Source organism: Pectinophora gossypiella, chromosome 12 (assembly GCF_024362695.1).
Source record: "Pectinophora gossypiella chromosome 12, ilPecGoss1.1, whole genome shotgun sequence".
Classification (NCBI taxonomy): domain Eukaryota; kingdom Metazoa; phylum Arthropoda; class Insecta; order Lepidoptera; family Gelechiidae; genus Pectinophora; species Pectinophora gossypiella.
The window spans coordinates 1,839,865-1,856,534 of NC_065415.1; the positions used below are offsets into that span (position 1 = coordinate 1,839,865).

The following is a 16,670-nucleotide window of genomic DNA, read 5'->3' on the forward strand; positions in this document are numbered from 1 at the left end:
TCTTACGTTACTTAATTGGGTTAAGAATTGTAAATGTAGATTTTATTGAATAATAATTTTACTTACTTTGATAATGAAATAAAACAAAACATCAAGTGCAAATGCCTCTTTTAATACGCAATATGCCCACAAAAAGCTAACCGTTTATAAATTTTCACTATCAATAATATATTATATTCACAAAATGTCAATAGTTTTCGAAACGTCGCTACATAATACTATAATAAGCTGCGCATTCAACTGCGCAACGTAAATGTCCGCACAGACGGTCATACTTTGTACGTAGTACCAAATCTTACCGTCTGTGTGGACGCGAAGGAAGTATGTATATCACAATAGCTCGCATATCAAACAAGGCTGCTAGTTCCATACATTATTTAAGTAGTTTGTTTTATACTACAAAGACTATTATAACTGGTTCACGAGCTGTGCAAATTTTACAAAGTTCATTCGAGAGAAGTAAATTGGATGTGACTTTGCCAGGATGCACAGTCGATGGAAATTAGTTTGAAATTCGAATCGTGTTCACGCCAAAGCTCTGCGTTTTAGAGTCACCGCCTTAACAATAAGCAATGAAAACGAGCGGCGTAACAAATACTTGTTAAGTATTTTACAGCCAAGCAAAATTGAATTCAATTATCAAACAATTCGAGTGAACTTTACTTGGCCGTCAAATATTTACATACACAAGTTCCCGTTTGTTTATTTTTTATTGGTAAGGCGGTTAGTATTATATGATTAAGTTAGTTTTAATATATTAATGAAGCGAACTCCAAATTAGACTTTAAGAAATACAGACGTTCGAATTTGGTACGCTGTACAAAAACTTGCCGTCTGTGCAACTATAGCAAATAAGTCGCTCCGTCTTTTCCACAGACGATTTTATTGTATCCTTATAATATTTATAGAATTGTGCGCCAATACTAATTATACAAGATAAATAAAATTTACACAGCCCGTTTACAATATTTTGACAATTTTAGTCTAAAATATCTCAAAATCAACGTGTAGGCCTTATATTTAGATAGTAAAGTATATTACAACATCAATAGGCACACTGTTAAATACTGCGTTATCTCCATAAAACTCGTCCATATAAATATTCTTCTCTATTTTGTGCGAAAGTTGAAAACTTCTACTTCTAGAAGAGTATACTTTCTAAAAAATTACAGTACTTTTGTAGAAAATAAGAAAAAGGGTTTTATATTCTTATAATATAATACCTGTCCCTGCAGTGTGATACATACTATCTAGGTAACGCGACAAATACGCGAACATAGACCAGTAGACGCAGCGTCAACAGTCTACATATATAAACTTCTTACGTCCGTTGGTCAAAGTTCACAACATTCCTCGCGTCTATGTAGATAGTGGGTACCATACAGCGGGATGATTTCAATAAAATACCGTTCAAAGAATATTTATATAAACGAGTAGTATTTTAAAATTCTCTAAATGTCTAAGACCGTACAAAAATGAGACGATGACGATGTGGACTAGAAATAAGGCGGGAGTGAATTCAGTCAGTTTTATAATACCGAAAATTTTTGAAGGAACTTTTCAAATTGGAAAATGTATTATATCATATTTTTTAATGAATGGAAATGTTAAATGTATTGAGTATTTTGAAGCTTTGGTCTGCCCAGCTTCTGCTACAAAATACAGACGTTCGAACTTGGTACGCTGTACCAAATCTTGCCGTCTGTGCAGCTATTTAAATAATGTTTTTTTTTTTTATCGCGGCAAGCAAGACAGACCAAATCAAATCGTCATTTTTCGTGTTAATATTACTTACAATGTCGCTTATATGGAAGTTGTATGAAAGTTCGTTGCGAAAAATATAATAACCGGCAGTTTACAACAATCCATTACAAAATTTGGCACAATAACGTTGTTCATACATTTACACTGAAGCCTAAAGGCTGAAGACACGACAGAAGCATTCGCCCAGACTCAGAGAAATAAGTCTTAGAAATAAATAACTTTACAATTACTATACAACTTAACGCAAAAATTATACAAACTTAAGTAATGGCACTAATTATTTAAGTCAATCTGCGAAATGTCTTTGCGATAGTTACGTATTATTTATTAGTCTTGGCCAGTTAATAAAGAATGTTCCTAGAGTGAGATGTTGAAAGTTTGATCTTAGCAAGTAATTATAACACAACATAAGCTCACGCCGTATCCTAATTTGAGTAGTCAGAAGTACATCCAACGCAAGAAGAACTAAGTACCCACACCCCACCGAGCATTCTGTTACCAACAAACGTAAATGATTATAACATGTATAAATGTAGAATAATACATGCTTCTATATCCTCGTAACGCCCGGATTTCCAGACACAATAGTTAAACAATGGGATTTGGATTTCAAAAGGCATCTGGGCCTTACGATATATACATGTATATATGCTTGTATATATGCTTGTATATATGCTTGTATATATGCTTGTATATATGCTTATATATTGCCTATTGTATTATATTTCGCAGGTTGAACAGAAAGCTCGGTGACGCGTGGGTACTTAATTCATCTTGCGATGGATGTACCTCTGACTAACCCAATCGTGTATATAGTCGTCAGCTTATGTTGTGTTATACATTATTGTGTGATTGAGCTATTTTCATATTATATTAGTTGATTTTATAATATTGAAAAACGCAAAAAACGCTAAATGTTAATTAAAACATTCTTTGTATATAAACCAAACATTTTAGAGACCATTAAGGTGGTAAGATTCAACAAGTTCAACTTCATTCTTATTTTGAACGCAAAGAACTTTACAAGTAATCGAAGTAAAAGTAACTACTTGAACTAGGTACTTGTAATAGAATTATTTGTAAATAGAATAGCAAATTCACCTAAATTTCTAACAATTTTTGTTTGATTGAAATAAATAACTCATAATCTAAACTCAAAGACATGGCACAAATTGACTATATAGGGTGTTAGTGACACCGTAACGAAAACTTTGAGGGATGATTCAGACCATGATTCTGAGTTGATACCAAGTGGAATTTTCCGTCGCAAAAGTATGGAATTAAAAATAATTTAATAAAACACTAAAATTTTCTTGATTTTCCGTTAGGAAATTCCAATTCCATTCGAAAATAATTATAAAAAACTAAAAAATCATTAATTTTGCAACCGAAAATTCCACTTGATATTAACTCAGATTCATGGTCTAAATCATCCCCCTTAGTATTCGTTACGATGTCACTAACACCTGTATATCGCGGATACGTACAGTCGATGCTAAGCGTAAACTCTTTTCCTAACCAAAACTACGATTTCAGCCACACCACCCCACCTAATAGAAATACTATAGGTGGTCTCAAGCACTTGGATATAATACTCTGCCTATACTATTTGTGCTTTAACACGGTATGACAACAGGACAGAAATATAGAGTACAGTTTAGTGTGAAAGAGACAATACCATCATCGGTCACATGGCACAAAACAACACAAGCCAGCCGAGTCGAGTGTATAGTGTAAAGATTCAATCCAAGTAATCAAATGTACTATTCTAAAAACTGTCATCCGTAATTCCGTACCATGTTAGAACACTCCGCCTTATCGCAAAACGAAGACTAAAAATACTACCATGTTTAAAATATAATCCGTGGCAGGAGAAACGTCCACGGATTTTAATGGAACTAATTGACAAGTCGTAATAATTCTATGTAGAAACTTTGACACTAGCGACTCGGCCGCGGGACTTCTTTCGTGACGTAGACTATATTATAATCTGGTATTATCTTTAGTCTTCCGTTTGTAAGGCAGTAATAGTTTAATCCATGCCACCTTGGAAAGCCTGGAGACGATTAAGATTAATTTTAAGTTTTTGGTGATGGTTTTCTTTACAATTTGAAGCTATCTCTTTAGATAACTGTATGATTCAAAAGTGGACTAAGACACGATGAAGACGATCATGATGATGGATGAATCTTTATCTTAATTTACTTAACATCTCTGTCTATTGTCAACTATGATTAACACCTCTTATTATTTTTGAAGTTTTGTTCATTTGTGCTTACTCAGGCATCACTAAGCTCATTCCAATGTACAACAGACTCAGGCCATGTTTCAACTCGAACACAAAAGGTGGATTACACCGTCGTTTCCCCCTTAACCTCTACATCTGATACTGCCTCGCTCACACAACTGTCACTGTCCGTAGGTTTGAGTGTGACGTCACTATTTATTGTCACATCCAGACCTTCCTTTCGCGGTGTCCTTTCCTTATCTCTACTCGTTATCTGAGTGTATAACTCGTCTAACTCACTGCTGAATGAAACAGGACTCTCTCTGTTCACATCAGGGCAGCTTAAAGCTGGTGTCGGCACGTATTTGCCTAACTTTGGATTGCTTTTGATCGTCTTTCTCCAACCAGGATCGTAGTTCACATACTGGCTCTCAATGTTCGACACATCTTCGTTGCTAAAACTTATTTCGTTCGGACACATAGAGGATGGTGATGGAGCATACAGACCATGACTCCGAATGCTAACTTCAGACATTTGGTAGTTAGGGCAGTAAATATCGCTTTCATTCTCAAAGCCGGCTTCGCTAGCATTCGTACTACACGTTTCGAAATCGTACGTAGTTTTCGCCATGAAAAATGTGTCTTTCTCTCCGTCTATTTTCTCTTTGGAACCTTGAGGTTCCGCGTTTTGGAGCAAATTGTCCATTTCCCCTGCATCACCTTCTAAGTGCTGCGGTGTACTAGACCTGTTAATCTCGTCACTATTCATCGTGCATTCTTCAGATATGTCTTGAAGACTCTTATCTACGCCGTCTTTGTTCTCCTGCTTATTTGGTTGCAAGTAGTCAATATACTGTCCGAAACTTTCAGTGTCAGTGATTTCATTGGTTGAACATAGAGCACTTTCTTGGAACGAAGTGAGTTCTGAATGAGTGTTCAAAGTTTGGTCGGAACAAGTGTGAGGCATCGCGATTTCTGACGCTGAGGAATATTCTAGACTGCACTGTTGGGATATTGTTCTCATTTCTGGTTGCTCCGCGTGACTTTGCAAACATTCTTCAGAAATACTCGTTCTTTGCACGTTGAAAGGTTTCGTAACAGCTTTGATTATTTGGTGCTGTGGCACTTGTGTTTCTGGGACGTTAGTGTAGATATTCATAACCCTACTAGATTTCGGTTCCTCACTTTTATTCCACGATTTTCTATCCATTGAATAATTTTTGTAATCTTTCGTTTCGTCTTCAAGTAAATTGGGATTCGCTCCGTGTCGCGTCTCTTTGATACCGTTGTTCGATCTTTCAACGTGTAGATTTGTATTGTTTACTTTGGAACCAGAATTTATAATATTAGCAACACCGTTATAAGCTTCTTTTGAAGGCAAGGGTAGGGACATATGGGAATCATTGTCGCAATCACGTCTCGAAGGCAGTTCGAGACAATTCCTCTTCATATTCTGCCTTTGTTTCTTGAAGAATTTTTTAGCAACGTTCATTTGATTGGGATTGTAGAACACTTCTGGTCCAACATTTGAAGAATCTGGATATGTCATCATAGAGTTATTAGATCTATACTGTTGTCTGTGTAAGACTACTAAGTTTATATTTGGGGTTTTTCCATTCGTGTTTTTGAGTAGATCTTTTTGCAGCGTCTGTCCGTTCAGTTCAGCACCGGCTTTAAAAGTTCCACTGTTGTTGGTCTTTGAATTAGTTCTGTTAGAGCTTCTACTACCAGACCTGGATCTGTTATCGTTTGGTATGGGATGTGCCAATGGCGCTGCGGTTTGGTTCGACGGCAAATTCGATTGATTTGTATCGAAAACGCTTCTGTTCCTACAACATTGCTTGCTTTTCTGCAAATAGCAATGCATCATAGACCATTGGGCTCTGACGTCACTTCTCGCGATTCCGTAGAAGAATAGAATAAAAGTGCCCAAGACAGTAGCGCAAACTGCGTATATAATACTGCAGATGTCTTCCTGATATGGCAGGTAAGCTGGTAAAGGCCTGTACACAGCTATTGCCCCACATGTCCATACAGACATATACAAACATAACACAATAACTTGCGCTCGAAGCTGTATTATCGGCGTATGTTCTATGTCGTCGACTTCGGAATCTACCGCTGACTTAATACTTCTTCTTTCAGCGTTTTCATTCGCCTGATTCGGTTCCCACATTTCCAAATCGACATTTTCAGTCGCTTGTGTGCCTTCTGATAACTGTACGTTCATGCTTCTTATAGTACAACGGATTAGGAGGAATAGTACTAATAAGAACATTAGCAGTATACCTCCAGGTACGAATAAAGCGCTTAGAGCCGGGGCGGTACTTAAGAAACATTGGGAATAACCGGCGTAGTCCTTTAAGTTAACAGCTCCAGAAATCCCACAGACGATCAGAGCAATACCCCAACCGACTAAATACAGTCCTAATATAGGTTTCTGAACTGGAACGTCAGGTGGTATATCTTCTTCTGGAGTCCTAACAGGATTATGCGTCTTTGTCACCCACTTGTACATATTACTAGCCGACACACACATCCATAACAGGCATGAAAGAGACAGATAGTGTATTAGCAGTCCTAAAATCTGGCACAATTTGACGTCTTCTGTTTGGTAGATGCCTAAGGTATACATGAAGCAGAGTAGTCCTATGGCTATCCAAGTGTTTATGAGGGCATGTTTGGTTTTCTTAGCCATCAGTATGGCGGGGTAGCACATGATATACGTTAATGTGGCGCAGCTAACACAACCTATTAGAATAAGGCTTCCTACATAAACTGCGGGGTGAGATACCTTGAATCTCGCGCCGTCGGTGCGGGCTCCGTATATGCCGGTCTCCACGTTCTGAAGTAGACCAACGTAAGCGAGTCTTGTGCAGCTGATGATCACCATTTCTGATATCACGTGGGATATTCTGCAATCTGAAAAGAGTAGCGGTATTTAATAGTGTACTGAACTGACACACAAAAAACTAGAGGCCAACCGCAAAAAGTTTGTAATCGCAATAAAGAAAACATCGTGAGGAAACCCACATTCCCGAGAAATGCATTTTCGGAGGTATGTGACCTAAACTATATTGGGCTGGTTTTCCCTGTGTGTTGTCGCTTCTGTAAAAAACCGGAACTATGTTTTTTTTTTTTGACGTGACTTATTGTAGATTTGCCGCAGATGGCATTAACTACTTGGCCGGACAAATGGGGAGCGCTGAAGGCTCTCACCCGGAGGGAACTATGAAATCTTCAGGTTAGGTAAGCGGACCCTGTGGATAATGCTAGGACGATGATGTAGGCAAAAAAAAATGCCGTTGAAAAACTGTTCGCTCCATACATCGATATAGGTCGCGATTGTTTTGCCAACTGCAAATAAGTTTGTAATTGCATAATGATTATTTTTTGTGATGACACTACACAATTTTCGGATTTTTCCCTTTACTTGTGCTGTAAACCTTCTTTCTTGCCAAATTTTATGACTCCCGTCCTATGGGAAGTATCCCGTAGGTTTGTGTTATGAAAATAAGGATAAAAATGTTATTAAGTATGTAGTGACACAATATAGTTTTTATTTATATATTGGTGCTAATTCCTATAAATACCATCTAATTTTATTTAAAGTTATATCTGTCATTTTCTTATCCGCCGAAAAGGAAAGGGACGGGTAATCGACAAGCATAAAATTTATGCAACACACGTCAATTTTAAGCACAAATCTAAACCAACCGTCTAAAAATTTTACATCCGTCAATAACCCGACACAATTGAGTAGACAGCACGTCAAACGGATTGCATACCAGCGACGTACCTTTTGATTCGCCCGGGTTATTCATTCGTTTACTCATTCTTCCTAAAATTAAGAGCTGTGAATCATCCGTCCCTTTCCTTTTCGATGGATATGAAAATGACGGATATAACTTAAAATAAAATTAGGCGGTGTCTGCAGGAATCGGGGTCATTGTATGCTGTGAACTTTATGAGTTTACATATCTATGTGAGAACCAAATAATATAATAATATACAGTCTTCATCTTCTTATCATATGGGTTGTGAGGTGGAATACCAACCCTGGTGTCAGGGTTATTATTGAGCCGCCAAAGGCCCCTGACATTGCTCATGTAACGACTAAATACTTCATCAGTAAGTAGTAACCGGGACCAACGACTTAACGCGTCTTCCGAAGCACGGATCATCTTACTTTCTACCTGTAATGTCCTAACCAAACTAGGGATCACAAAGTTAATTTTGTGATATGTCCCCACTGGGATACAAACCCGGGGCCTCCGGATCGTGAGCCCAACGCTCAACCACTGGACCACGGAGGCCGTTATCTGTATATACATATTTAGTATATACAGATAACGTTAGGTAAATTCCATTATACAGGAGACATCTAATTGTGGACTAATAAATATACCTCCAGTGAGTAGGCCCGCTACAAGGTGGACCGACGATCTGGTGAAGGTCGCGGGAAGCCGCTGGATGCGGGCAGCGCAGGACCGATCGTCGTGGAGATCTTTGGGGGTGGCCTATGCCCAGCAGTGGGCGTCGTACGGCTGATGATGAAATATACCTCCCATAATATCACCACAATGGTGATACCACAACATGTATGTCACTCCCAGTATGTCTTACCAGTCATGTTGTCCTGCCACTGGCGGGTGTCGGGGTCCCACACGGCCGCGCGGCCATCGACCCCGCCTACGGAGCTCGCCCGCACCGTCGCTATGATCGGCTCCAGCAGGTCCCCGCGGATCGATACGTTCGCTGGAAATTGAGATTTATAATAATAATAATCTTTATTTCAGGTAACGACCCATAGCATATCATACTTAATACAAAAAAAAAAAAATTAAGTAAAATCAGTAAAATTTCGCCCATTATCCTTTCCCAAGATTTTATTATTCTTGGGAAAGGACAATGGGCAAAACTTGTCCAAAACTCGGCACTGATGAGACTTGCATGTAATGAAAGCTTACGCTTTCCCTATGATTCTGGAAAAGTTCTATCTATCCTGGCTAAAAATGTGATAAAATTCAGTGGGGGACTAAAATCGACACAAGATTTGTTGCTGAATAACTAAGTCTGCATAAATAATTATATACCATAATGTATACCATTTCACAGATTTTAATCTCCCACTGAATTTTATCACATTTTTAGCCAGGACAAACATGGCCCTAGAAAAAGAACCCCGGGTCAGAATCGGATAGAACTTTTCCAGAATCACAGGGTTTTCCTTCACCGATGAGCACGTGATAATCATTTATGATCCAAACATGAATTCGAAAACAAATTCGACATTTAGGCCTGTGCTGGATTCGAACCTGGGACGCCAAAGTAAGAGGCAAGCGTTCTACCAACTGGGCTACCACGGCTCTCCATTCTTGTCAATACTCACTCAACTGGAAGCCAACAACAGGCGACGTGATTTCCATATTGATGTCTTCGCGCTTGGTGCTGCGTCCGTAGTAGTCTTTCGCGCGATGGACCCTCATATGGCCGTCATTCTCTCGCTCCGGCAGCACGGGGAAAAGCGACGCGTCACCATACATAGCCACTATTAACGACTCAGGGTTGGTCTGCAACAGGGTTCCGGAGTCTGTTGTTGCGTAGAGCAGCGATTGTGGTATCTGGAATTACGATTTGTTGGTTAATATGGGTAGTTGTTAGGTTACAGCTGGTTTTTAAGTAAGTTTAAATAATAATGGTGCTGATTCCTGTAAACACCATCTAATTTTATTTTTAAGTTATATCTGTCATTTTCTTCTCCGCCGAAAAGGAAAGGGACGGGAGATTAACAATTGTTAATTTTAAAATGAATGAATAACTCGGGGTCTATATATGTGTCAATTACAGTGTAATTTAGTTGACAGAGCAGTCTCTATTTACCTAGTATTTACTCTTAAAAGCCAATTATGAATAAAATATGATATTAAAATAGAATAAAATAAAAATAAAAAATATGAATTTACTTATTACTGTCGTTTACTAAAAAGTGATTTGACTAGTTGGACTCTGGCCTGTTGTACTGTAATGTTTCTTGTGTATGTTTTAAAAAGATTCGTGTGCGTCAAGCTAGCGACCTCAAAAAAAAAAATGGGCATGAAAAAATAATTTTACCATACCAAAAATTAGTACTCTTATTGAAAAAAATAGTACCTGTTGTAAAAAAATTAGTACCATCATGGTTCTGGATTTATAGCCATGTTTTATTACACTTGCTAGCTTGACGGTGAGCGAAATTTGGCGAGAGTTAACGACAAGGTCTTTCGCTTTGATTTAAACGCCAAAAATTAGTACCGAAATAGTACTCACCCCCTGCAAAATACCGAAATAGTACTTCAACGGTTCCAAAGTTATAAAGGCAGTTCTTTGATCCCGCTGGCTTGACGTTTTGAAAATACCTATTATCTGGGGAACGCTTGCATACTTCAGTTTGTAACTAATGTCAATAAACTCGTATGAAATAATACTCCCTACCATCATAATTTGGACCTGATTCTCTTTGTAGAAATATGTCAAAAAGTCATTATAACCTATGTCATACATTTGGTGTTGTTACAGTCACGTAGACAATTACATAACCTCACAATTTATTCGTAAGTATAGTTTATTTGGATTTCTAAGATTTAGCCCATGGATCTCCCCTGATGTCTTAAACAAATGTTTGTGTGTGTGTGCAATGTATATTCGTCACCTGCACGCTGGCGTGGATGAGCGCGTCGCTGACGGCCAGCAGCGGCGCCACGGTGCGGTTGGTGGTGGTGCAGTGCAGGCGCGGGCCCGCGCCGCCCTCGGCGCTGTACCACACGCACGTCACGCCGCTGAAGCCCTCGCGCACCGGGAACCGCTCCACTGCTAGGTTTACCTGGAGAGGACACGCGTCGAGTAAAAGAGCTGTAAAAACATCATAGAAGGAAAGCTAGAAGGAAAGAGAGGAAGGGGAAGACCAAGAAGAGCTTACATGGAACAGATTAAAGAGAAGGTTAACGTCGTGTCTTATAGGGAAGTCAAGGAATTGGCCTTTGATAGACTGGAATGGAAAATGCTACACCGACAAGAGCGTGGCTCTTAAATTGATGATGATGAAAAGAGCTGTACACTCAAACTCAACAATATCTTTGTGGTCTTCTTCTATCGTGTGGGTTGTGAGGTGGATTGCCAACCTCATCAACCCTGGGTCAGGGTTACTATTGAGCCACCAAAGGCCCCTGACATGGTTCATGTAACGATTACTTACTTACATCAGTAAGTAGTAACCGGGACCGACGGCTTAACGTGCCTTCAGAAGCATCATCTTACTTTTCGTTTTTTTATTTAATACTTTCAGTTGTGCTCTTCGACAAGAACGTGGCTCTTAAATTGATGATGACAGGGGGGTTAAAATGGCCACATGGAAGCAATTCATCTAAGAAAGCAATATTGGTATTTGACATTTGTTTGCATTGCGCACTTACTTTTACATGCGCAAATGTCAAATTGCAATATTGTTTTCTTAGATGAATTTCTTCGATGTGGCCATTTTAAACTCAACAGTAATTCTCCAAACTCAAGATTTTTTTACTGATCTATACTGTTGGCGTGTATTAAACTACTCATTACTTTACAGAAAGTACTCACGAAATAAAAAAAATACTTAATAAAAAAAAATATTATGTTATGTTACAGAAATTATCAACATTACATCTCTAACAAAAGAAGTTTAAGTCACGAAGACCTTGCCTACCTTATGCCCCTGCACATTGCCAGTAAAGTTGGAGATGTCTTCAGCGGCGCGCAGCAGGCGTGTGCACGCGCCGTGGCTCGTCTCTGCCGCCGTCATCACTGACGGTGTTATGTTCATCGCTGCGCTTATCACGTCCAATAGCGCTGAACCTGGAAGTAACAATGTATCGGTCAAGATGCCTTCAATACTGAAACAAAAACCGCATTGTTACCATGCACCGCTTGATACGCAAATGCGACCGACACACAGTCCCCGCGCAGAAGTAAGTGGGAGCATTTAAGACTAAAGTAAAACCCAAAGAGGGTGACATCAGCGCCCGATAAGAAATGGTGCGGGCCGGAGATGGTTACCCGCCTGTATGTATGTATATAGAACATAATGTACAACATTCCAGCACGCTGGGTGGTGAGGATGGTATCCCGACGTGCCGGCAGAGTAGAGGAATGACGATGATAACGATGATAAATTAGAAGCAAGCATGAATATATATAGTTTATTAATAACACTTCACAAACAAATCAGGAATAAGAGGGCACGGCCAGATCTAAACAGTATAATGTATGTTTTTCTTATGAAGGTCGAGGATGCAATGAGTCAGTGTAAAATGAAAGGAAATGCGGAATGGAATGAGAATTTCATAATTTGAAAAGATTGACGGTCAGAACGAAAGGCCAGTATGTGCAGAGTTTGTACTCTGCTACAACGTATACTTATCGAGTGGGCTGTAGTGGATAACCAACCTCATTAAACCTGGTGACAGGGTTATTATTGAGCCGCCAAAGGCCCCTGGCATGACTCATATAACGCCCACATCTTAAATCAGTAAGTAGTAACCGGGACCAACGGCTGAACGTGCCTTCCGACGGATCATCTTACTTTTCGGGGATTCGAACCCGGAGCTTCCGGATCGTGAGCCCAACGCTCAAGCACTGGACCACGGAGGCCGTGTACATGTGTTATGTGTATTTGAAATCCATAATTGATACTGTAACTATGAATGTTCCTCTGAATTCGAATATGTAAAGAAATATTGGTAAACACAGGCAGTAGCAGCAATTTTCAAGCTTACCTAAGTCTCTCTCTTCACCGATATACTGCATATAGTTTTGTATAGCGTCTGCTATAAACATGACGTCGTCAGGATCAGTTATCTCTGCTATGGGATATGTCTTCTCTTGAATAAGCATTGCGAGTCTCTCCGTTGCATTCAGCGCTGAATACTGCACCAAACTGACGTTTAAAAGAGCAAATTGCTGTAGCAACTTCGTCACATTGCTGATATAAGAACATTCTGTGGTGTTCATCGGTCCCCAAGTAGAATTCGCTTTGCAGTATCTATAGGCTGACCCTTCTCCGCTTCTACATGGCACCACAGCCGTGTGATTCACAAGTAATTGTGGCCAGGAATACAGTCCTTTATTGTTTATCGAGTAATTTGTCGGGCAATACTGTGTCTTATTCGACAAAACCAAGACCTCTACAGAGTAGTTATGCCGTATATGATTCTGGTCGCTGTACATACAAGTCCAGTTCCCCGTGTGGTGGTTGGTTATGTTAGGAAAGTATACCGTTGTCTCGGCTAAACCCTCTTCTTGCATGTCGGTATTTGTCACGTTGACGTCACAGACTTCCAGCATTGGATGCAGCCATTTCAGCTCGTATTTAGCTGCCACAGACGCGAAAGGGGCGTTGCAAGATAGTGTTAAAGTATCCCCTTCGAAAACCACTTGGTCTTGTGACGGTTTGACTATCAAGCTGTTTGATGGGAGAACGCTGCCACAAGTAGACAGGTCTAGGAATATTTTCAGTTTGCGAACTGGTTTGCCCACCATGTTCTCTGGGAAGGCGCACTTTAGGTTCCCCAGTTTGACGCTGGTATTCCTAGCCCAGTCCCCCACCCAGAGTAGGTCACAATCGCAGATCAGCGGGTTGCCAGTGAGGTCTCTGTAAAAGGAGAATGTTTGAATTAAATCATTAACACGATAACGTAAATCAGAATCATCTATTGTTGAAAGCTAATTTTTGAATCTACGTCATTTCGCACGGTGTTATGGCTGAGGGGAAGATATGGCAAGAAAATCCAACAGCAACACATCTTTTAAATCCATGTGGGTGTACATCATCATCAGCCCATTAACGTCCCCACTGCTGGGGCACGGGCCTTCCTTCCTTCGGATACGGAGATCGGGCCTTAAACCATCACGCGGGCCCAGTGCGGATTGATGGTTATTAACGACTGCTAATGCAGCCGGGACCAACGGCTTAACGTGCCTTCCGAAGCACGGAGGAAACTTTTTTTTTCTTTGTGGTCACCCATCCTATGACCGGCCTCTGCGAAAGTTGCTTTACTTCAACAATCGCAGACCGAGCGCGTTAACCGCTGCGCCACCGTGCTCCTCATAATGTGGGTGTACATTACTAGTCATTCAATAACTGGAAAAACACATTTAATACCAGGCATTTTTATCATTTAGGTAATCATTAATCTTATAATAAGCTTTTTTTACATAAAGTATGTTTAACACCAGCTTTAAAACCTGGCTACGTAAAAAGTAGTCACTGAAAAGGACGAAACATAAAAGATACATATCCACACCATTGACATAAGTATCATTTCAGCCGGGGGCTGCATGACACCCGAGCCGTGCGCGCCGCTGTTTATATCGAGCACTTGAACCAATAAACGATACGAATGCTATCTACATAGATGGACGTCAAACAGCTATTGGTCGAAGCGCTCAATATAATACGCGTCGCCCGTGCCACGGTTGTCATGTAGACCCGGCTGAAATGATACTTATGTCAATGGTGTAGACAGAATTTCTACTCTCGCTATCTCTTTCAAAGAATTCACGATATCTCACAATGTTTATGCAAACTTATAGTTTACATAAGCAAAATGATTAAATAGTTTTTTATACAGCCATGATTTTTACCAGGCACAGCGAATTATAGCGATGGTTTCGAGAGTTTCGACCAATAGACGCAGCGAGTGCTACCTACGTAGATATACGTCGTATGGCTATTAGTCAAAGCACTCGACATATCGCGGAGCGCGCGGCTCGGTTGCCGTGCCGCGAGGACTGAAAACAAATATGGTACCTACCTATTTATAAACTTTACATATAGCTACAGTTTAAATAAACAAATAACAGATAACATCATCAGTAGTAGCATACATTCATTGTCTAGTATTAAAATTTAATAATTTACTCATCCATTCGGTACAACATCATAATTGCATATTATTTTTTATAAATATATTTTCGTAAATTTTACAATTATGACTAAGATGAGTGAATTGTTACCTATAATATCTGTGTAGTTATTATATAATAATATAATATATATACCTTAATGTATGAAATTACAAAATCATAAAATAAATAACAAATTTTAATAATTTCAACACAAAATGTGTATGGTGGAGAGAGAAGGTCGAGACCTTAGTCTAGGTATGAGACAGACTGATGATGGTGTCATTATAAAAAAACGAGTTTTCCCATAAAAAGAAATCATTCATAGGGTATTAATAAACTAATCTCAGCTGAGACTGCCCTCATGATCATGCTCAAGTTCCTGTTTTTCTATAAGAACTGTCACATTGGCATGATCTTGAGGGCAGTCTCAAAGCTGTGATTTGGTTATAAATACTACCCATAGTAATAGCATAGCAGGTAGGAAAATAGTACTTACAAATGTGTCAATCCAACGAGATAATCAAATGTGCCGGTAGCAAGCACAGATATATGATTCTGGGCTAGGTTCAACCGCTCCAAGTTAACGAGACTTTTGAATATATCCTTGTAGACATTGCTTATCTGATTGTATGACAGGTCTAGCCGCTGTAACGACGTCATGTTGTAGAATGCATCAGACTCTATGAGAGTTATTTGATTTCTGCTTAGATCTCTGAAATTAAGAATGAGGATAATAACAATTTTGTTTTTTTTTTTTACATTTGTAATATTGTTTGTAATCTGTGTTATCATTCCATTTTTGATAGATACAAAGTAGCTACTTATTGTTTGAAGACACAAAGTCGCAATCACTATGGAGTGAGACAAAGCCACAAGTTGCCAACAACCAAGCTGTGACCAACTCTGGAAAGTTATTAAGAAAATATTTAATAAAATAACTTACAGTTTTTGCAATATTGGTAAGTGCAAATCTCTTGACAATGTTGATATCGCATTTCCAGACAAATTCCTGTAAATTAAAAAATAATTTAAATGTAACTGAAATGGTATAGCAAAAATGTTATTGGTATTTTCATGGTTTCTATTAATAGGTAAACAATAAACATTTAGGTAATGTTTAAATACAAGCAAACACAATTAGTTATCTCAACAAGATCTATCTATCAGCGAACATCAAGGAATATCAGCTCGCGACATCAGCGCGAAAACATGAAATAGCACTTACAGGCTGACAACAACTGCCCACAAGTGCTGGTTGCTTAGGTCTATTTCTTTCAGCTCCGTGATCTGAGTGGGGCTCCCGCCGCACTTGAGCTTCAGAAACTCCCCAGTCAGGGGCTCCGATGCCGCCCCATCAGCCTTATTCGTCCTACAAGTACACAACGATGGGCACATCCCCAAACCCCCCTGCACCACAAACACCAACACCACAACGACTCCAAACCCCCACATCATGACCTTCTCACACAAAAACTCCAATAAATCCAATGGCACAAAGCCAAATACAAATTATTATCACATTTTCACAAATTCTTCACTTTCATCAATGACATGTCTGAATAAACCCACAAATAAAATGCACAATCGACTACTAATTATTGGCAGGACTAAAAGCCACACATTTTGCCTTGGCACAGTTTTAATTTCGTGTAATTATAAAAATAAACAATAGTGGAAACGCAAAGTGCAACACATCCGACATTTGTAAATTGACTGATTGATTGAATGAATGACTGAATGAATGTATCGTGTTTACGCA

General features: G+C 39.3%; 1 protein-coding gene across 2 annotated transcripts in view; it reads right to left on the reverse strand.

Annotated features, from left to right (window-relative positions):
• Nucleotides 1–16,613, reverse strand: part of LOC126371434 (adhesion G protein-coupled receptor A3) — a 233,458-nt gene extending 216,845 nt beyond the window's left edge. Inside the window, exons 1-9 of one of the 2 annotated variants that reach the window (XR_007567042.1) lie at nt 16,137–16,613; nt 15,855–15,920; nt 15,408–15,623; nt 12,781–13,655; nt 11,712–11,860; nt 10,683–10,853; nt 9,384–9,615; nt 8,618–8,749; nt 3,229–6,913 (exon numbers count right to left, since the gene is read on the reverse strand). Coding sequence is in view for 1 of the 2 variants with exons in the window: in XM_050016717.1 (XP_049872674.1) it covers nt 4,116–6,913; nt 8,618–8,749; nt 9,384–9,615; nt 10,683–10,853; nt 11,712–11,860; nt 12,781–13,655; nt 15,408–15,623; nt 15,855–15,920; nt 16,137–16,366 (4,869 nt within the window). In the remaining variant the exon portion in view is untranslated. Of the gene's footprint in view, nt 1–91; nt 6,914–8,617; nt 8,750–9,383; nt 9,616–10,682; nt 10,854–11,711; nt 11,861–12,780; nt 13,656–15,407; nt 15,624–15,854; nt 15,921–16,136 lie in introns of those variants that run through there. The other variant, XM_050016717.1, reaches the window with a different exon arrangement.
• Between the last annotated feature and the right edge of the window lie 57 nt (nt 16,614–16,670).